The 20,156-nt window shown below is 29.3% G+C and overlaps 7 protein-coding genes across 14 annotated transcripts in view; 3 read left to right on the forward strand and 4 right to left on the reverse strand.

Annotated features, from left to right (window-relative positions):
• Nucleotides 1–1,496: 1,496 nt before the first annotated feature.
• Nucleotides 1,497–5,374, reverse strand: LOC126920725 (dynein regulatory complex protein 11). The gene is made up of 10 exons (XM_050731464.1): nt 4,491–5,374; nt 4,201–4,408; nt 3,825–4,102; nt 3,402–3,711; nt 3,043–3,327; nt 2,685–2,929; nt 2,323–2,610; nt 2,140–2,232; nt 1,923–2,040; nt 1,497–1,865 (listed from the first exon to the last, which is right to left on the reverse strand). The coding sequence occupies exons 1-10, from the start codon at nt 4,992–4,994 to the stop codon at nt 1,747–1,749; spliced, it is 2,448 nt and encodes an 815-aa protein (XP_050587421.1). The 5' UTR covers nt 4,995–5,374; the 3' UTR covers nt 1,497–1,746.
• Nucleotides 5,375–5,531: 157 nt separating this feature from the next.
• LOC126920682 (COP9 signalosome complex subunit 3) lies at nt 5,532–7,704 on the forward strand. Its single transcript, XM_050731401.1, has 4 exons — nt 5,532–5,725; nt 6,140–6,400; nt 6,493–7,217; nt 7,357–7,704. Exons 1-4 carry the CDS (start codon nt 5,671–5,673, stop codon nt 7,651–7,653), a joined length of 1,338 nt encoding a protein of 445 aa, XP_050587358.1. The 5' UTR covers nt 5,532–5,670; the 3' UTR covers nt 7,654–7,704.
• Nucleotides 7,705–8,457: 753 nt separating this feature from the next.
• On the reverse strand, nt 8,458–9,252 carry LOC126920704 (nicotinamide riboside kinase 1). The gene has a single exon (XM_050731437.1). The coding sequence runs from the start codon at nt 9,239–9,241 to the stop codon at nt 8,654–8,656; it is 588 nt and encodes a 195-aa protein (XP_050587394.1). The 5' UTR covers nt 9,242–9,252; the 3' UTR covers nt 8,458–8,653.
• Nucleotides 9,253–9,343: 91 nt separating this feature from the next.
• LOC126920722 (uncharacterized) lies at nt 9,344–9,740 on the reverse strand. Its single transcript, XM_050731461.1, has one exon. The coding sequence runs from the start codon at nt 9,736–9,738 to the stop codon at nt 9,478–9,480; it is 261 nt and encodes an 86-aa protein (XP_050587418.1). The 5' UTR covers nt 9,739–9,740; the 3' UTR covers nt 9,344–9,477.
• LOC126920714 (active regulator of SIRT1-like) lies at nt 9,717–10,681 on the reverse strand. Its single transcript, XM_050731450.1, has 4 exons — nt 10,513–10,681; nt 10,341–10,430; nt 10,121–10,269; nt 9,717–10,052 (listed from the first exon to the last, which is right to left on the reverse strand). The coding sequence occupies exons 1-4, from the start codon at nt 10,574–10,576 to the stop codon at nt 9,930–9,932; spliced, it is 426 nt and encodes a 141-aa protein (XP_050587407.1). The 5' UTR covers nt 10,577–10,681; the 3' UTR covers nt 9,717–9,929.
• Nucleotides 10,682–11,264: 583 nt separating this feature from the next.
• On the forward strand, nt 11,265–15,672 carry LOC126920658 (vam6/Vps39-like protein). Its single transcript, XM_050731346.1, has 11 exons — nt 11,265–11,513; nt 11,715–11,888; nt 11,952–12,207; nt 12,283–12,515; nt 12,603–12,847; nt 12,926–13,354; nt 13,430–13,747; nt 13,806–14,232; nt 14,300–14,407; nt 14,516–14,840; nt 14,920–15,672. The coding sequence occupies exons 1-11, from the start codon at nt 11,444–11,446 to the stop codon at nt 14,981–14,983; spliced, it is 2,649 nt and encodes an 882-aa protein (XP_050587303.1). The 5' UTR covers nt 11,265–11,443; the 3' UTR covers nt 14,984–15,672.
• Nucleotides 15,673–16,416: 744 nt separating this feature from the next.
• LOC126920647 (spectrin beta chain) overlaps nt 16,417–20,156 on the forward strand; it is a 38,961-nt gene continuing 35,221 nt past the window's right edge. For 7 of the 8 annotated variants that reach the window (XM_050731304.1, XM_050731309.1, XM_050731308.1 and 4 more), the window contains exon 1: nt 16,417–16,567. The gene's annotated coding sequence lies outside the window, so the exon portion shown is untranslated. The remainder of the gene's footprint in view (nt 16,568–20,156) is intronic. The other variant, XM_050731305.1, reaches the window with a different exon arrangement.

Here is a 20,156-nt window from a genome sequence, read left to right on the forward strand (position 1 = left end):
TATTTGAAATGGTTAGAATTTTATCAAATCAAGAACGCTAAAAAAACATTTATTCCTCGCGTTTATTTTCGTCTTATGATAATTAATAATAAAATGCCATTTAATTTTTTAACTTTTGCAATGAAACTATTGATCTTATATAACATATTAGTATTTTAACATATAAGAGATGGTTATCCAACTTTCCTTTCCGTTAAATATTAAATTTGTTCTTTAAACTATTATTGTAAATAATACAATTTTGTTTCATGAAATAGTAAATTGTTCTCATTGAAAGAAAATTACATAAATTATAATATTAATAAGTTATGACTCATAATAAATACGCATATTATGTTGTCTCTTTTATAAATAAAAAATATCTACTTGACACGAGTCTATTTTAAAATAAAATTAGATTCGAAAATTCGAAAATTAGAAAATTAGAAAATTAGATTAGAAAATTAGAAAATAAGATTAGATTAGATAAAATTAGATATGTTTAATAATTAGCATATGGTGTTTAATTTTTTATCGATAAACGAAGAAATGATAAAATCTTACGTGATATGATTTCATAAGATCATAATCGAAATAAGACTTCTATTACATATTTTGTTAGGAAAATGTGAGGTAAGATATGTGCTCCTTCTTGCCCTTTATTGATAACTCTTTGAAGAGGTCTTTGCCACTGCCTTTAGTTACAAGTCTGCTTGCCGCGTGTTATATCACGTGAACTGAAGAAAGAAACATGTAACCTGTATAATTTTAATCTTAACAAGACTTTTGTACCGCGATCCAAAGCAAACAGAGTCATTCTAGTTATCTCCCTTACAAAAGGGACGTTCATGAATAAAAACGTGCCAGATTGCAATTGTCACTCTTCTAACTCGCACTTATGTTGCCAAAGATGATCATGTTCCCAAATAGACGAAATTATGAAATGTAATTAACACGCGACGATAAAGTGATTATGCAGATAGAATCTCGAATCTCTTATCAGTATAACACAAGGTCACGATCCCTCTTTTTTATAGGAGAATAAATATTTTATAATATTAATTGTGAAATATGTAGCAAATGTGATCTACAATTAATAAAAAAGTAAAAACAATTGCGGTATGGTAATATAATATGTTAAGAAATACATAAAATTCTAGATTTACTTTTAGTTTTACTTACACATGCACACGATTTATTTTTTTTATATTTGTCACATTATTCTGATAAATGAGTGCGAAGCTATCAGTAATAAGTATTTTTATGCAATCTTTTTCCCCGTTTGACCCTTGCGTCGTATACTTCAAACTCATTTTTTAGTCAAACAAGCAGACAGGTTTTCCAATACTTGAAACTTCGATTTCAAATGTAAATAGCTGTCATCTGTCACGTTACGTTTACCTTTACTTACGTAAATTGATCTTGTACGCATCTTTGCAGGAACTTAATAACCAGCGGCAAAAATGAAGTAAATAAAGTACAATGTTATATATGTATGTAACTCCATTGTTAATTTGTTTCGTTTTAGTTAATATAAATTGGTAGAAAAAAACCATCTTAATGATTCATTTTAATAAATTATGATTAATTGTGAAATATTTCATATTATAAAATTAATTTTTTCTTAAATTTAACTGGAAGGAAAGAACAATAATTATCAGCTAATTCATATATTATAATTTGTTATACATATTATAGAATATATATAAATAACATATACTATATATATTATAAAATTATAAATATTATTAAATAATACAAATAGATTTATTTATGAAAATTTTTTCCTTTTCTTTGCTGTTTTTCATTTTCTTCTTCCAACTTCTGAAGCTCAAGCTCAAGCGCTCGTTGTTTTTTACGACTTATAGGTATTTTTGAAAGCCATGCTGTAATTACATATAATTAGAAAATGATAATATTTATTACAGCACACGAATACAGACCCAAGAACATGTCTTCTTCTTCGCGAAAAACAGGATCTTTCGAACTTAACGCGTTTATTAATTCCCCATGTGTCAATGGATGAGTTCTTAGCTGCACTATTCGCTTTGTAGTCATTACCTATTTTACAACAATGTGCAATTGTCGTAATGAGAAAGATTATAAAAATCTCATGTGCAACAATTGCATAATAATAATAAATAATTCTTTTGCCAATACCTCATTAATAGACGCAAATACCGTGCCAATAGTAAAACCATCGCAAATTTTAGCCATTACAGATGTGTCGAATTGTCTATTAATTCCAGGATGCTATAAATATAATTATATATCTACATACATGTCCTTTTCGATAAAAAGTTAACGTGTGTCGGAATTTATAAATTAATAAAAAAGTCATACTTTATATATTAAATCTTTCCATATGAGAGACATAGATCCATAATCTGGTCTGGGAATATATATAATTTTATCATATGTTTGATATAAGAGTTTCTGATCTCCATCCCATGGTGAACTTGAAGTTCCAATAAGAATCACTCTATCTTCATTTGTAATACTTTTTACTAACTTAGGAAGATCTTTTTTTAGACGTTTTGGATCAGTTTTATCTGTCTTTGACACTTTTTTAACAAACGGCTTCTCTGCTCCTTCCATGAATATCACTGATGGTTGAAGCAAACGTGATACCTTCATGTGAAATGAATCTAGAATAAATATTCATTCTCTAATGTGTTTAATCATCCCTATCTTTCTTAGCGTACCTTTAATATTAAGTGCATAAGCATAATTAATCCTGATTTGCCAGGATATTTCCCAGCAATGTTAGCTGGTGTAATATCAAATAAAGTGGCTCCAAGTTCTGTGCAAATTGCATTTACTAACATTTTTTTGCCACTACCATGTGGACCAGCTATTAACACTGATCTTATTAGTGGTGTAAGTTCTCTAAGAGTATTGTTTCCCAAGGGAAGTATACAATATTCAGCTATCAACTGTCTTATGTCACCTATTAATACATTTAATGCAAAAAGATTACTGAAGGGATTATTAAAAGAACTTAAATCAGAATGGGGAACATAATATGTGACTATAGATTTAAATTAATATGAAATACTTAACCAAGTGCAGGCAAAGGATCCTTTCTTTTTTCTCTTAAATTATAATTTATGAAAGACTTTTCCCCTTTGAAATTACAAAGTGGAATTTCTTTATGTAACTTAATAATTCCTTGAGTTAATAGTTCTTCAAATAAAGATTCTGTTGTTCTATCAGGTGTCAAATCCTTTTCTTTCCTCTTTTTATTTTTTTTTCCACTGCGGCGAATTCTTTTTTGAGCTTTTTTAACACGTTTGCCTTTAAGACCTCTATCTCTGTCTAATGCACATTGTAATGCTTCTATGTCATCTTTAAATATGATAAATATGATTGTAGCATCATTATTGTTTTTATATTTTGGTTATTGTAATGGTATAATTTACCTCTAAGTGCTTGGTCAACTGTAATGCGTACTTCATTTTCTACTTCCTTGATTGTTTTATTTTCTATCATGTCTAAATATGGTAACTGTGTCATATTTACAGCTTCATCTTTATTCTTCCATGCTTCTTGATATTCTTGATTAGCATGTACCAGCTCTGACAAAAAGTTGGAAGGAACTGACTTGAAACCTTGCTCAGTTTCCTCTTCTGATTGTTCAACATCACTATCCTTCTTCGATTTTGATCTTTTAGATTTCTTGGATTCCTTTGATGATACTGCTGTTGATTTACTTATAGTACTCTCAGTTCCCTATATATATGGAATTACATTCTACTTCAATTTAGTCACATCAGAGTTATTGCTGATATAGAGCAGATTTGAAAATGCTGTACACACAATATAAGTGTAAATACTAATTTTACCTGTCTGCTAAATATGATTCTAGATCCTCCATTCTCAGCAGATGGCAAGTCTGGAATTTTTCCTGTCTGTTGAAAATAAGTGTTTACCCAGTTTCGGACTTCACTCCTTATATTTTCTTCTATTATGGCGCTTTTTTCTTTACGAATTCTTTCTTTAGCTTCGACCACCAAATTTTCGTATAACTCTTGATATTTAATTTGTTTTTCATATCTCTCTTCTTTAACTTTCTCAGCCTGCCTAGCATTTTCCGTAATTTCTTGACTCGGTTGAAGCATACCTTTGAAAATAGACAAATATAAATATACATACACACTATTTATTATATATGTATCACTTATTATTTAAAAAAAAAAAAAAAAAAAAAAAAAAAAATACCAATTAATAACATTTCTTCGAGACGTCGTTTCCGAATTTTGCATCTAGTCACGTATCCTCTCCAAACTTTTTGAATTTTTATTACAGCCGCCTTTTCGCTCGATTCTTTTATCTTTGCATCTGCTTTAATCGCAGATTTATTCTTTATTTGACGAATTTCTTTCATAAATTGAAATCTTAATCGGCCTTGTCTAGCGCGTTCATGAGCCTAATATTTGCATAGATAATATTTGAACGTACATTAATATACAAATAGTATTATCATTTCTTAATCTTATATAAATTCGTACCTGTATAAGTCTTATCGCTTCGGATTCAGTCATATTTTTTGGTGGAACTATTTCATCCAAAGCACCTATATCTTTTAAAATACTTTCTATATATTTCCTTTTTCCTTCGATCTCTTGTAAACATTCACGTCTAAAATATCTCGGAATTTGAATTTCAACTTCTTGCGGAGTAACGCTTAATTTTATTAAAATATCATCGAAATAACTATACTCTGAAAGATCTATTTCGACTAATTCATGTTTTAATTCTAAAATTCTACCAAGGCATGAGACTAACAATTGTTTCATTAATATTCGTTTTTGCGGTTGAATTATTTGATCGTAACACAATTCTAATTTATTACAAATAAGAATATATCTCACGTATAATTCCGAAACCGTATTATGAGCTTTTTTACGATCCTTTTGCGACTTGGCGTTTTGCAAATTTGTATCGATTTGAAGGAGTTCCTCCATATCAGTCTGCGCGTTTTTCCAAAGCTCGTTATATATCATACTTGACATAATCGAAATATCTTTTCTTTTCTATTTAAAAATAAAATTACAGAAAAATAAATCGAATGATAATGTGAACAAACACTTTGCTTTATTCGTCTTTCAGGATTGTTAGAAATCGTTGGTATCGTAGCAACCATCAATTAAACTAGTATGTAATACGTACAATTCTTTTAAAAATGCTTATTTAAAAAATGTTTTATATTTAAATACATATCTTTTATAAATACATCTAACTTAATTTTTTTACAAGTGTTAACATAATACGTTTAATTATTTGTATAATCATTTTACAACTGTTTGAAAGAGCTATGTTAAGTAAAACATGCGCTTATTTGAAACAAATAAATATATAATTTTGCGACACATATAATGCAAAGATCTGGAACATGTTTACATCCTATAGAAACTCCTGTACAATCTAGTACAAGATGATTTTTATTAGATGTACAAGAAAAACAAATTTATACAAATATATTTCAATTCAAATTGTGTTTTTGGGTGCAACATAAAAGAGGGAGTTCGACGCAACCGGCTATTTTTGTAACTCGTAACATGCTTCAGAGCATTCCGGTTGCCTGTTTCAAAACGTCATCTTAAGTGATCATTTGTTCACGAAAATAATTTCTGTAAATACGGTTCATCACCCATTAAAGGTGGTGATGAGAAGAAAGCAATTGCAGTAATGGCGTCGGCATTGGAGCAATTTGTAAATAATGTGCGGACGCTCTCAAAACAAGGTACGACAGATGTTCGAACCTTCCGTATATTCTTATGAACCTAACCTCCAAGAATAATCCTAAAGGTTTATTAGAACGTTCTGCGTTACTCTATAATGATCCTTTCCTAGAAAAATAAGATTCGAGTTCACAATATTTTCTCATTATGGTATCGAATAACTTATCCATTTAATTTTATTCAGATCGCATATAAATCTCATTTCTATATTAAGTATATTTATGACTAAATCTTAAATATGTATATCAACATTTTTCTTTACAGCGCCATATAAACCTTTTTCTTAAATTGTTTAATATCAAGTATATATAAAAAATATATGCATTTATTAAATCAATATTCTATTGTAAATAAAATTATAATATTTTTTGAAGTAATTGTTAAATAATATTATTCAATTGCCTTATGTTCCTTAGGTAATTTTAGAGAGCTGTCAGAAATAATAACTAAAAGCACAGATGTTCTAATAAAAAATGGACAACATCTAGATAATGTTTTGGAAACCCTAAATCTGCAGGAACATTCATTAGGTATTTTGGCAGTATTATGCGTAAAATTTTCACTGCCTAATCCTAATGGTGCAAACAATGCTGATGCTTATAAACCACTATTTAATCAGGTTCAAGAATTTATCATTGGTTGTAACGGAGAACAAGTTAGATTTGCTTCTGATATATGTAAGTTTCTAACCTTTCTTCTTTTGTATTCGGAACCATTAAAATTATAATGAAACTATTTTTATAATTGATATCTATCATTTACATTGTAGATGCAGAATTATGCCATTTATTTACTCAAACATTAGTGGAACTGCAAATACCATTGCGTGGTATTGAACTATTGTGCCGTGCAATACGTAAAATACAACTATTCGATAGCCAGCTTACTTCAATACATGCTGATCTTTGTCAACTATGTCTTCTCTCTAAGTGTTTCAAACCAGCACTTGAATTTCTCGATATAGATATTACTGGTATCAGCCAAGAGGAAGGACAATTTGATTCAAAATACTTTTTACTTTATTATTATTATGGTGGTATGATATATACAGCATTAAAGAATTATGATAGAGCATTGTACTTTTTTGAAGTGTGTGTAACCACACCTGCCATGGCAGTTAGTTACATTATGTTAGAAGCCTACAAGAAATATATTCTGGTCTCTTTAATTTTGCATGGGAAAGTTTTGAATCTACCTAGGTATACGAGTCAAGTAGCTAATAGGTACATGAAACCACTGGGTCAACAGTATCAAGAATTGGCTACAGCTTATCAAATGAATAGTTGTGAAGAGGTGCAGAATATTATCACCAAATATCAACAACTGTTTACAAGAGACCATAATATGGGATTGGTGAAACAAGTGCTCAGCTATTTATACAAAAAGAACATACAAAGATTGACAAAAACTTTTTTGACTCTTAGCTTAAGTGATGTGGCTAGTAGAGTTCAATTATCTGGACCTGCCGATGCAGAGAAATATATATTAAACATGGTAAATGCACTTATTATTTATTTATATATTTATTTTATATAATATATATTTATTATCTATGTAAATAATTGTGTATATAAATAAATGTGTGTATAGATGTTGATAGATACATAAAGATGTTTTATATTTATAATTATAGATAGAAGATGGTGAAATTTTTGCAACAATCAATCAAAAAGATGGTATGGTAGTGTTTCATGATGATCCAGAGAAATACAATTCACCACAGATGTTGGCAAAATTAGAAAAAGAAATGGCAGCATGTATGGAATTGGACAAACGAGTTCTTGAAATGGAAGAAGAAGTTGTTCTTACACCGCAATATGTTCGAAAAGCTTGTGGACAAAATGATCAAGATGATCAAACACCTGGACCTGCCCCAACAAACGTAACAAATGCGCAAGGCCAATCTAAACATAGCACCTATTCCATGTAACATATACACGTCGTTGTGCGTTATCTTTATTAAAAAAGAGAAAAAATCGAAGTGAATCTTGTTGAAAACGAAGACTTGAACATTTTGAAGCCTGTTTTGGATGAAGATAAATATCCGAAATTTGGCGAAACATAATCTATTTTGTACAAAATATAAAGAACATTGCTATGTATCATTATACCCTTTCTGAATCTCTGTAAAAGTGAAGATTGATTGCTAAGTTGCAAGCTATGAAGTGTCTGTAAGGAACTGTTGTGAATTCAAACATTCTTAATTTTCTAAGCCTTTTACAATTAATTTTTGTACAAAATATACTATGCATAAAGAACGAAATTTAAAACTCTTTCCTGAGGAATTACTTAACATCTGAAGCAGGCTTTATATGCAAACAATATGCAACAAAAACAAAAAAGATTGTACATGTTATAGTTACAATATTGTGATACATAGCTACAAAATTATCACATTTTCAACATAAACTACATTTGATTCATGTATGGGCATTTTCATGGAAATTCATAAAAAAATTTCATCAGTACTGATAATGCAACAATGACTCATGTACATACATTTCTCACAAAAAGGAAAGTGACGAAATACAAGTGTACTTATCATTTAAAAAAAAAAAATATCGCTCAATGCACAACTGTGCCAGGTAAGTACACTACGCTTTTCAGCTCAGTAAAAATCAGTTGTCGATATATATATGGAATTTAATATACAAAATATACATGTATTGCGATTATTTTATTTCACATCTAAAAAAAAATATTTGGGATAAATGATCTAGATTATTGTGGAAAATATTTCGGAATATTAATTATATTTTGTGCTAAACATTCTGGAATGTACAGATGTTTCATTTTGAAACTAATGTTTGTAATATCAACATCTTTTTGTTAAATGATAGCTAAATATCCACAACCAGTTTATGGTGTATATTTATTTTTTATAGTTTTAAGCGCTTCTTTTTTTTACATATAATAATATGATTAAGACTTTATAATAATTTTTTTATTTCCGTAAAAACCAGTTGAAATATTTCTTCTTTACTTTCCAATCCATCAATGAATGTTACTGTCTTACAAAAATCATTGTCCTTCATTAATTCGTCTCTATGCTTTAAATATTCTGGCCAAACAATTTTTTCGAAATAGCCAGGAACATCTGGTGGATCGTATACTCTTCCTTTCCTTCTTTCCCAACATTCTTCTTTTGTTAATGTTATGAAATATTTACGATCACACAAATCTGAAATAACCTTACATTTGAAAAGTAAAAACCCATCTAATATTAATATATTTTTATTAACTGTTTCGGGAGAACTATCTTCTGTAGGTGACGATTTGATTAATTGTAAAACATCTGAACGCATTTTGTTCATATCCATACTAGTTATTACTTCCCAGTTTAAATGATTAAGTTCATCAATTTTTACATGACGTGGATCATTTTTCGGTAAGAAATAGTTGTCTTGGTATATCACTACTGAATTTTTTAACTCATTATGAAGTCTATTAGTTAAAGAAGTCTTTCCACTGCATGTTGCACCCGAGATACCAAGCACAAACCATTTCTTTGAAGACATTTTAAGTTTTCTCTAGTAATAATAATTTTACTTAAAATCTAGAATAGGTTAACTCATACTAGCAACGTACTAGGAACATACATATAAACAATGGCGGTCTGGTTACATAAGTTACATTAACTTTATTACTTAATCAATAATAAAATACACACAAGTGTGTCAATGTTTCTCAACATAATTTAGTAAACAAAATACAATATAATATTTTCATTTACACAAACCTTTTTATGTATATGTTACGAATCATGAAGTTTACTTGATTTGTTACTCGAAAAATATGGTTTAACGTGATAAATAGTAAATAATACCAATCCACCAATGAAACATAAGCCAGACACTGCAGGAATTATTAATGCAATATTGTGAGAACCAAAAAACGATCGTATTCTATTATCATCGATGAATGGTAAACCAATAATCCATATAGTGTAATAGAGAAATAAAGAGGAAGTTAAAATTAATATCACTTTACCCCTTTTACGATCGCTATTAAACATTTTACGTTTAACAATTTACAGTAGATTAAACATTTATCATATAAACGTGCAAAAAATAATATTGCTTTACAGATGAAATACAATTAAATGTCTATATATTGGTGACTACCATAACACCATGTATACTAAGTAAAGTTCATTAATTGAAATTCGTTTATCTAATATATAATTTAAGAAATATAAAATTATCATTACTGATCCACGTATTCTTTTTCAAATTTCTTAAAATCTTCTTCGGTAAATGCAGTGGCTTCAGGTTCCTTAGGTTTCTTTTCCTTTGGAATATATCTCTTTCTCAGAGCTCTGCTTAATAACTGATATAAAATTTTTTAATTAATAAAATTTATTTCATGAGTAATTAAAAAAATTTATGGAACTATACCTTATTTGTTGTATTTGGATCAATACGATTAGTGCTAAGCAATAGAAGCCTCTGTACATTTTCATCTGTAGGATCTACTTTTGCAGCTAACTTTTTTTGAGTTTCGTAAACAGTTACTTTGCTTGATCGACCAAGGATTGTTCCGAGATCTTAAAAAATATTTACTTTTCATTAGCTGATAAACGATAGATTAATCTTTTATTTTGAAGGTTATAAATACCTGTTTTATCGTTTTTAGAAAATATCCTGTGTTTTGGAGGGATCAGATCCAGCGAACCTTTATATTTTACGTGTTTTCTTTTCTTTTTTTCTATAAAATAAATATTTTGTGTAATATTAAATATGTATTTATAACCTATACAAGTTAGAATGCTGGATAATAGAATATATACCTTGCTTTACGCTTTTTTCGTAACCCAACAATTCAAGTCCTTTTCGTACAAGCGAATTTGACATTTTTGTAAAATTTTAAATCAATTTTTTTCATGTATCATATGAAGATACCAAGTATGAAATACCATTGTACACATATAGTTACAATTTACAATAGAATCGAAAGAAACGAACTATAAGTATGCCATCTGTACAGAAAATATATTTGATAAGTGTATAAAATGCAGAACTTTTTATTTCATTGTTTTATGTTATTAATTAATATTATTTTTTAAAATCTTATATTTTATTAATTTGTATACTTTTCGAAATATAGATCATATTTTTTATTACTTCGTATATATAATTATTAAATATAATTTTGTTTTTAGACAATAATAATTTTTAAACATATAATTTGGGAATTTTTTTGTTATTTGTTCATTATAAATTGATGTAATTTATGAATCTTTTGGCAATAAACCATGGATTCAAAAAGCTAAAGATCTCCTTCGAATAAAAAGATCGTAACACATTTGTATTAAATTTTAAAAAACATTGATCATATAGATAAATAATAAATGATGATTATAAAATAAAAATTTATTTTATACGACTTAAAATAATACAAAATGTTTATTGCAACAGGTTGTAAATGCAGCTATTGTAATAGATAAAATAAATAATATAATACTAATCTCTATACTTTCAAACTGCTATTACTATATTTTCTGTATTTAGTTGCACCTATACATAGAATTTTACTATCTGCGTTGTTTATCAAAGGATTTGTACTATACTAAGTCTGATCATAGTCTGAGTTAGTTGTCAAACATATTGGAATATCAGCTGTACATATGTAATCGATTACTAATGCTAAAAAATTAATTTTCTAATTTCTGGATTTGTAAAGAAATTAGCAATAAAAAAGATTACTTTTTAAACGTCAAAATGCACGACGCTTACGAAGAAACGTTAATATTAAACATTTCTGTTCAAATAGAATCTATGGCTGCGTACGGTAAGAACCATATAACCTTAAAACTAAAAGTTTCTAACCCTAAATATATAATTTAATATGGATATATTTAGCATTTTTTGAATATAAAATTATTTTTTATTGCATCTTTTATTTTTTGTTATTTCTTTTGAATATATATTTAATTATAATATTTTTTTATATTTATATGCAAGTGTAGTGAATAATAGCAAAATGTTTCAGATGACAATTTACTGATTGGAACAAGAGAGGGTCATCTTCTTATGTATAATGTACCATCTGTATTAGATGACAACCACAAATTAGAATTGTTACGTCATAGTAAAAACTTCAATAAAAAGCGTATCACTCAGATAGATGTTGTACCAGAATATAACTTGCTTATAATTTTAACAGGTATTTTTATTTTGATATTTTTAATCAAAAATGGTATACCTAATTTATTGTATCTTTTTGTAGATAATATAGTATGTATTCATGATTTAAACTCTCCAAACTTTCAACAACTTTATCAATTACAAAAGACTCGTGGTGCTACATTATTTGCTTTAGATATAAAACCAAATCAAATTGTAAATGGTGAAAATCAAACAGTTGTGTATTTATGTGTTGCTGTGAAACGTAAGCTACAATTATATAATTCAAGAGGAAAAAAATTTGAGACATTTAATGGTTTCGAATTAACTGTGCCAGATATTCCACGTGAATTATGTTGGTATGTGTTCTATGTTAGATACAAAATAATTTATGTATTCTGATAGAATAACAAAATATTTTAATTCTATCAAAGGTGTGGTGAAACATTAATTTTGGGTTTTCGTGGATTATCATACACAACTTTGAATTTAAATGGAAAAACCAAAGAATTATTTCCAACTGGAAAATCTCCTGAACCAAGTGTTACAAAATTGTCTGATAATTCCTTTGTACTAGGGAAAGATTCTCAATCATTTGTTATGGATACCAGAGGAGAACTGATTCAACATAATCCAGTAAAATGGTCTGATACACCAAGTGCATTAGGTATAGAATATATATAATTATGTTAAAGACATTTATGTAATTCTTTCTTGAATTGTGTATAATAATATAAAAATTGAATTATTTTAGCTTGGGATGATCCTTATTTACTTGGAATTGTTCATGACAGATTAGAAGTATATACTATAGAGGGTTGTCTGCATATTCAAACAATAAAAGATCTAAACAAAGCTAGGCTTATATACAGATGCAAACAAGGGAAAGTTTTTGTAGCATCAATTAGTCATGTTTGGTGTGTGAGAGCAGTTGATGTAACGCATCAAATTAGAACATTACTAGAGCAAACTCAGTTTCAGTTAGCAATAAAATTAACTGTATGTTAATAGTAGCTTTAGTTAATTGCTTTATTTTAATTTAATGAAATTTTAAAATAAAGTTTTTCGTTATTTTAGAGCTTATCCGATATAACAGAAGAAGAAAAACACAAACAAATATATAAAATTCAAACACTGTATGCTCATCATCTGTTTCGTAACAAAAGATTTCAAGAAGCAATGGATCAGTTCTTAAAAATAGGAACAGATCCTTATGAAGTGATAATGTTATTTCCTGATTTAGTTACACCATCTAGCAGTAATCCTGAAGTCAGTGATCCAACTTTGCCTAAGCTCCAAGACCATGATTTAGAAAAAGGTCTGCGTGCATTAATAATTTTTCTTACTGAAGTTAGATATAAGTTAATGGGTGGTAATGCAAAATCCAAGGATAAAGATAACAATGAGGAAAAATCTGTAGTGAATGGAAAAAAGAATATGACAGCAGTAGCTACAGAACAATTATTAAAGATTATAGACACAACTCTGTTAAAATGTTATCTACAGGTAATTTAGAATTTCTAGCTCATAATAAGTAATGTCTAATGTCAGTTAATTTGTGTTTATGAAACATTTTTACAGACTACTGATGCATTGGTAGCACCATTACTCAGATTAAATCATTGTCATTTAGCAGAAGCTGAAAAAACTTTATTAATGCATCAAAAATATCCTGAACTTATTATATTATATCAGACCAAGGGACAACATAGAAAAGCATTGGAGCTTCTGGAAAAGCATGCAAAAGAGAATGATTCCAGTCTAAAGGGCACTGCAAGAACGATACAATATTTGCAGCAACTTGGTAAAGATCATATGGATTTAATTTTGAAGTTTGCTGGTTGGGTTTTGAATGAAGATCCAGAACAAGGACTTCGAATTTTCATGGAAGATATGCAGGTAATGCATATCATATAATGCTCTCCAATTCTTTTGTAAATTATATTTATAATTTCAGCAAGTTGAACTACTACCAAGACCAAAGGTATTGGACTATCTTCTATGTCATCACAAAGATTTAGTGATAACATATTTGGAATATGTAGTACATGTTTGGGAAGATACTAATCCTTTGTTCCATAATGTTTTAATACATCAATACAAAGAAAAATGTTTAGCGTGTATGAGTGAAAATGCTACACCAGCCGAAAAACAAACAGCTCAACATATAAGACAAAAATTGCAACAGTTTTTAGAAAAATCTACGCATTATACTCCTGAAACGATATTAGTACATTTTCCATTTGATAATTTGTTCGAGGAGCGTGCAATTATTCTTGGAAGACTTGGACGTCATCAGCAAGCTATTTCAATATATATTAGTCTTCTTAATGATATAGCAAAAGCAACTGAGTATTGTTATAACGTATATACTAGATATCAAAGTATGTTTTAACTGAAGCATTAAAACTATCTATTTACAAAAACGTGCAATTACTTTTTTATTTCTAGATCAAGAAATTGTAGATAAACAAAAACAATCTGATGGAGCTGATGAAGTCTATGTAATGCTTATTCAACAATTGTTGAAACCCGACGATAAAGGAGTTTTAATCACAGGTAAAATTTCGACGTGTGCAATATTATGTCCATTATAAGATAACAGTTAATAGTTAATATAATAATATATATAATATTATATTAAATATTATAAGAAACACATTATAGGATGTATCCCAGAAATGCAAAGAACAGCAGAGCCTGATTTGGAAATGGCACTTGAGCTGCTTGAGAAGCATGCATCAAAGATAAATCCACTAAAGGCATTAGAGCTTCTGCCTGATACAGTTCCTATAGGTAGAATCAAGTACTTTTTAGAAGTTAGTTTGCAGGAAAAATTAAACACTGCAAGAAGGATACAAGTATTAAAAGGATTACTTTATGCTGAACTCTTGCAAGTACAAGAACAGCGTATGCATTATGAATCACAGAGCGTTCTTATGACGGAATTTAATATATGTCCAGTGTGTAAAAAGAGATTCGGCAATCAGAGGTCGGTATTTAAATACTATATAGAATAATATTGACTATGATTGTTGTACAAAGAAATTACTATATCAATTATTTTTCAGTGCGTTTGCGAGGTATCCGAATGGCGATATTGTACATTATTCGTGTCAAGATCGTAAGGCATAAGCTATATCTAGTTAAAAAATGTATTTATATTAATTATTAAGTGATGTAAAATGTACATTGTGACGTCCTTCTGCTTATAATATGTATATAAATGTATACATTTTCCATTTACCTTTCTATTTATATTTGCTGTGATCTGCTTTTAAACTTATTTTTTATTGTAATACCATTTAATATTTTTATCTTTAAGAAGAAATTTCAAGAAATTAATTTAATTACATTATATATACATACATGTTATTTTTAAGACACAATTATAAACAATTAAAGAAATATTATTTTTCAACTCTTTAATTTCAAACATTTGAAAAATATCAAATAAAGATGTTCCAATAATTAATTTGAAATTAGGGAATGATGAAACGTAACGAAAGAACGAATGTGATTATTTATACTGTATATGTATGTTTTACTCTTTTATTTACAACTTTTTCCTATATTTAATATTTCTTGAATATTCAAAATAAATTTTCTCTCGTAATTGAATGGTTGTCATATAAATTTTCGTAATAATGTGTAACGGAGAGGATGGGGCGTGCCCGGTCCAGAATATGGGTAAACGGGACTAGTGATGTCATAAGCTATCTTGTATTCCTACGCCGGCTGTTACAAGGCAGGTACGGTACCGATACAAGTGCACTTGTAAACGTTTTAATCATATGAATTTGTGCAATAAAAAATCAAATATACTTACTTTCTTAGTTACTCTCACGATAAAATCATATTATAGATATTAAGCAAAAAATTGCTATTCGTACATTATTAAACGATATAAATATATAATGAAGTAACTACATTAATAAAACTTAATAGGAATTGTATATATTATATATATATTATAATTATAATTATAATTACATATATATTATAATTATAAGAAGTAAATTTGTTTCCAAAACAATTATTTAACAAGTGTTCTATTGGTTATAAAATGTATGTTATTCAAAAACAATAGGTAAGAAAAAGACAATGCACAAGGAAAACGATTATTTATTTATTCCATAACTAAATGATCAATACACTTATATTAATAATAATAATAAAAAAAAAAAAAATGTACATCTTTAGCATTTTTGAAAATGATTTACAATATTCATTCCGATGTAACACTGTTAGCCGATAATTAAACGAATGTTTCAAAAATTAATTCCAATTGTTCCTACAACTACCAGAACAATCCAAATGAATAATTCGTAATTTTTCATAAAAATTCTATAGATTCAAAATGGTATATTTCGGGGGGATTTTCTATGATTTGTTATGAAGTACATGGATAATTTTATTTTTCCGTTACATTGTACCTTTCATTTTCATTTCTTTATCGTTAAAAATATCATCCTACGAAAATTATACATCGGTTTGCTGCAGACATTCATAATGTTACGCGTGCTTCTTATTGGTGGATGAGAACTGGGACTAGCTACGCTGGCGTAGGTCGACGCCGTATGCGCTCAGTCAGTTGCGCGCCGGTCGAGTGTGTGGATGGATTTGTGTGGATCGTTATCGGTGGTTTTTGGTGTACATCGGCAGGTTTTTATGCGAGTACTGGGATAAAACGTTGTCGCAGGGTATCCTCACGAGAAGGTATGTACACCATTTCCTCTGGTTTCAGTTCGAAAACACGAAAGCGATCAAGTTTTACGATCGGCTGTCTCGTGACGGCTCGGACTTTACAGATAAAAATGGCGTGTGCCGCCTTAGCTTCCCCGATTTCTCCTTACTTTTGAATCGTTACACACCATTTCGTTACACGTATCTTTTGACAGCGCTCGAACGACACTCATATTCCAATGGTACGTGAGATCGTTTGTCATTTATCGCAATCGCTTCACTTTTTACAATTTCTTCGGTCAAGTGCTGCATTGATTCTAGTAATAACGAACCTGTGCCCACTGTGCTATTAAATAAGCTATTTCGTTTCACCTCCCAGATGTAAGAGCATTCGTAATCTTCTTACTTTTATGTATAGCTCTAAAACTGTATGCAATTAAGATACAAACTTTTATCAAAGAAATGAAAATGAAAGATACATAATGTAAGAAGAAGTAAGATTATCTATGTATCTTATAACAAATCATAGAAAATTCCTTAAAAATGCATCATTATCAATCTAAATTTCTATGAAAAATGATGGGTTGGTCATTTGAATTATTATGGTAGTTCTAGGAACAATTCGCTTGACTGTACGACGAATATTTCTGCTAATACCATGAATACCCGTTATTTCTTTTGAAGTAAGATCATTGTGCTTTCGGGTTCGCATTTGTAGCGTCTTTAATTTCCGCTACACGGTGTCCCCTGAATGGTTTTGTTCACCTGTCAAGACGCCCTATCTGTCGGTGACCTAATTTTGCTCTCCACTGAAAATCTGTCAAGCATTGTACCATCGTTCGCCGGAATATCAGACTACTTGTTAGCCGTATATAAAATCGAACGCCGTTTTCATCGCTGACCTAAAAAATATACGCGCAGTGTTTTGCAAATAAGTAACGCGAAATATTCAAGATTTTAAAGATACACGTTCGAATGAATTTTACGCTTTGTAGTTCTTATGGTTCGTCATTGTATTCTACGTTGGAAAATAATTCCTTGGAAAAGTTAACCGAAGATAATCTAATCATTTAGAAGTGCGTATTCGGGGCTGTTTTATCTTGATAACACAGTAAAATGGACATTTGACGACGATCGTGTTTATACTTCGTTTCAAAATAACTTTTGGAAAATGTCATGCGTGCGAAAAGTGTGGACGTATAAAATTCAAAAATATCCATAACTGTGATATAGATACCGGTGAATAATTTTTATTTATATTTACCAGGAACTCGTACCAACATTAATAAAAATGATCCAATCACGCGGCATAGTTATTTAATTGGTGACGTTGTTATAAATTGCCAGTTCGTTCGGTATAAATGATTTCGTCATGATACCGAATTCGGTGCTGAGTCATTGTCAAAAACCTTCCAATCGTTCGTAAAATATTATAATAAATTTGTACACGGCGAAATATTAGAACAAGAAATTATTGTATCGATTCTAACTGCATATATCTATACATACTGTTTTTATGTTTATGACATTCGAGACTGGTATAGTCGATACATATCTCGAATCGAATATCTCGAAACTCTTAACCTGCAGTTAAAACGTTTTCACAATTATAAATGATAAGTTAACATCTACAAAAGATTATATATTACATAAAATATTGGAAATAATGGTAATAATTGTTTGATAAATCTAATTTTTGATTTAGTAATAGCTGTTGGTTCTCTGTAGTGTTGTGTTTACAGTTACGTCACCGTTGCCGGGCTTGGGCGTGTGCGCGTCTTCGGCATAAATTAATAAATTAGTGTCGTGCCGATCGCTTCTTCCGGATTACGTTTTCGGCGACATCTGCCTGTTTCATTCAAACCGGAACAATGCTCGTGCGTCAAAACGTTACGTTGCGCAAATGATATATAACTGCACAGAGATTGATACTTATCTTATTATTATAAATAAATTTATACAAAATTCGATATATTTTGTTGACAGAATTTTGTGAAATAAATCTTTAAGTGATCATACATACTATACACCACTTATGGATATCTTCTTATGAATCAGTCTAACGACTAAATATATTAGAAATTTTTATGAATATGTTAAAGATATTGTACATATTATATATATAATATTACATTATTATAGTTTAGGATAGTGTATATGTACATCATTCTCCCGTTTCCGGTATTTGCTACAGTTCTCGTACTTGGTAACGTGATCCGGTAATTGTTTGACGCAGTGTAAACATTTTGTGCTAGTGGTTCTTAGAAAATTTTTACCTTGCATTAAGACTGATCTCTTGACAAAGTCATTGGTAATCATCGTAGTCGTTGATAATTGCTTAACCATGTTTTCATTCGTTCATTGCTCTGCAGAATTTAGGGAATTTAGGGCGTTGTGATCATTGGCATTTACTCATGAAATAGTCGTTAGTTTTAATGGGTGTCTCTTAAATGTGATGGTTCAAAAGCGAACATTGATGCATTTTCAAAGAAGTTGTATGTAAATTATGTTAGTGCATGATGTCATCAGTCGATATAGTATATATGTACTTGTGAATATGGTTATTTATGATCAACACTAGATACTCTTGCACAATTGAATTGATATTATTAGTGAAATTTTATAAATTAAAAGTTATAAATTACTAATGTTACTTCTTACTAGATAAATCTAGTTTAAACACCGGGTTAATTGTCGAATATGAATTCTATTAATAAACGATGCAAATTTAATGGTACTGCTTCGGAAAATTGTTAAAAATTTGTTAAATTCAGTTAGGCCAAATTTATACTGCTTCGCTGTAGACGAACAGTGTAAATTCGTTTTTATCGTCAATTTAAATATAAATATTATTTTTAGATACTAAGATAAACATATTTGCAGATACTATAGGCATGTTACATTGTCGTGTTCCTGGAGGACAGATTACATTGCTTCCTTCTAAAAATACCCAAGGGACGTTTTCAACTTTTCTGCCCTGATTGGCGTATCCATACGTTTATTATGCGCCATAGGGAAACGATATTGCGGCGTAACATTTAATAAGTGCGGGAACATATACATATACATGTACTAAGGACATTGCACCGCGCTCATCAATTTTCCAGCTTCCTTTTAGCGTGTACCTTTCTATAGACGTATTACCTAATTCCTTGTATAATTACGATCATATCATTATTTAACGATGGATCGAAGTTGAATTTTTAGATTCGCGAAACTGTCCAATTTTCTGGGATTTCCAGACCCTGCAAACTCAGAATGTTTATATTTTTCTTTTTTCTCCTGAGGAGAAATTTTGCCAGGAACTTAAAATCTTAAGAAATATTTGTCAGAAAGTCGAATTGTTTTTAAAGGCAATGCGCGACATAATTAAATTTTTATGTTTTACCGTTTCGCAATAGAAATTGCGAAATTATACGTGAACTCGATTTGATTATCATTAATAAAAATAACATAAAATAAAATAAATTCGTACGTTTTGAGGACTTTCCAGTGTTTCGTCTTTAACTTTTATCTGATTAATTATCTAGTTTCATTTGTAGTTAAGATTTTAAGATCGCTTCACTGTTATGCAATTCGTATTTTCTCACGCAGGAAAATAACTGTACACGACGAGATGGAG

The sequence above is a fragment of the Bombus affinis genome, chromosome 9, assembly GCF_024516045.1.
Source record: "Bombus affinis isolate iyBomAffi1 chromosome 9, iyBomAffi1.2, whole genome shotgun sequence".
Classification (NCBI taxonomy): Eukaryota; Metazoa; Arthropoda; class Insecta; order Hymenoptera; family Apidae; genus Bombus; species Bombus affinis.

What these genes read in the sequence shown, in the direction of transcription:
- LOC126920682 (XM_050731401.1), top strand. Translation starts at nt 5,671, where the DNA reads ATGGCGTCGGCATTGGAGCAATTTGTAAATAATGTGCGGACGCTCTCA. An exon ending in GCGGACGCTCTCAAAACAAG is followed by an intron (nt 5,726 to 6,139) that starts GTACGACAGATG and finishes TATGTTCCTTAG; the next exon opens with GTAATTTTAGAGAGCTGTCA. An exon ending in TAGATTTGCTTCTGATATAT is followed by an intron (nt 6,401 to 6,492) that starts GTAAGTTTCTAA and finishes TTTACATTGTAG; the next exon opens with ATGCAGAATTATGCCATTTA.
- LOC126920704 (XM_050731437.1), bottom strand. Translation starts at nt 9,241, where the DNA reads ATGTCTTCAAAGAAATGGTTTGTGCTTGGTATCTCGGGTGCAACATGC.
- LOC126920714 (XM_050731450.1), bottom strand. Translation starts at nt 10,576, where the DNA reads ATGTCAAATTCGCTTGTACGAAAAGGACTTGAATTGTTGGGTTACGAA. An exon ending in TTCTAAAAACGATAAAACAG is followed by an intron (nt 10,270 to 10,340) that starts GTATTTATAACC and finishes ATATTTTTTAAG; the next exon opens with ATCTCGGAACAATCCTTGGT. An exon ending in ATCCAAATACAACAAATAAG is followed by an intron (nt 10,053 to 10,120) that starts GTATAGTTCCAT and finishes ATTTTATATCAG; the next exon opens with TTATTAAGCAGAGCTCTGAG.
- LOC126920658 (XM_050731346.1), top strand. Translation starts at nt 11,444, where the DNA reads ATGCACGACGCTTACGAAGAAACGTTAATATTAAACATTTCTGTTCAA. An exon ending in CTTGCTTATAATTTTAACAG is followed by an intron (nt 11,889 to 11,951) that starts GTATTTTTATTT and finishes ATCTTTTTGTAG; the next exon opens with ATAATATAGTATGTATTCAT. An exon ending in AGTTAGCAATAAAATTAACT is followed by an intron (nt 12,848 to 12,925) that starts GTATGTTAATAG and finishes TCGTTATTTTAG; the next exon opens with AGCTTATCCGATATAACAGA.
- LOC126920722 (XM_050731461.1), bottom strand. Translation starts at nt 9,738, where the DNA reads ATGTTTAATAGCGATCGTAAAAGGGGTAAAGTGATATTAATTTTAACT.
- LOC126920725 (XM_050731464.1), bottom strand. Translation starts at nt 4,994, where the DNA reads ATGTCAAGTATGATATATAACGAGCTTTGGAAAAACGCGCAGACTGAT. An exon ending in GAATCATATTTAGCAGACAG is followed by an intron (nt 3,712 to 3,824) that starts GTAAAATTAGTA and finishes CCATATATATAG; the next exon opens with GGAACTGAGAGTACTATAAG. An exon ending in AGTTGACCAAGCACTTAGAG is followed by an intron (nt 3,328 to 3,401) that starts GTAAATTATACC and finishes TCATATTTAAAG; the next exon opens with ATGACATAGAAGCATTACAA.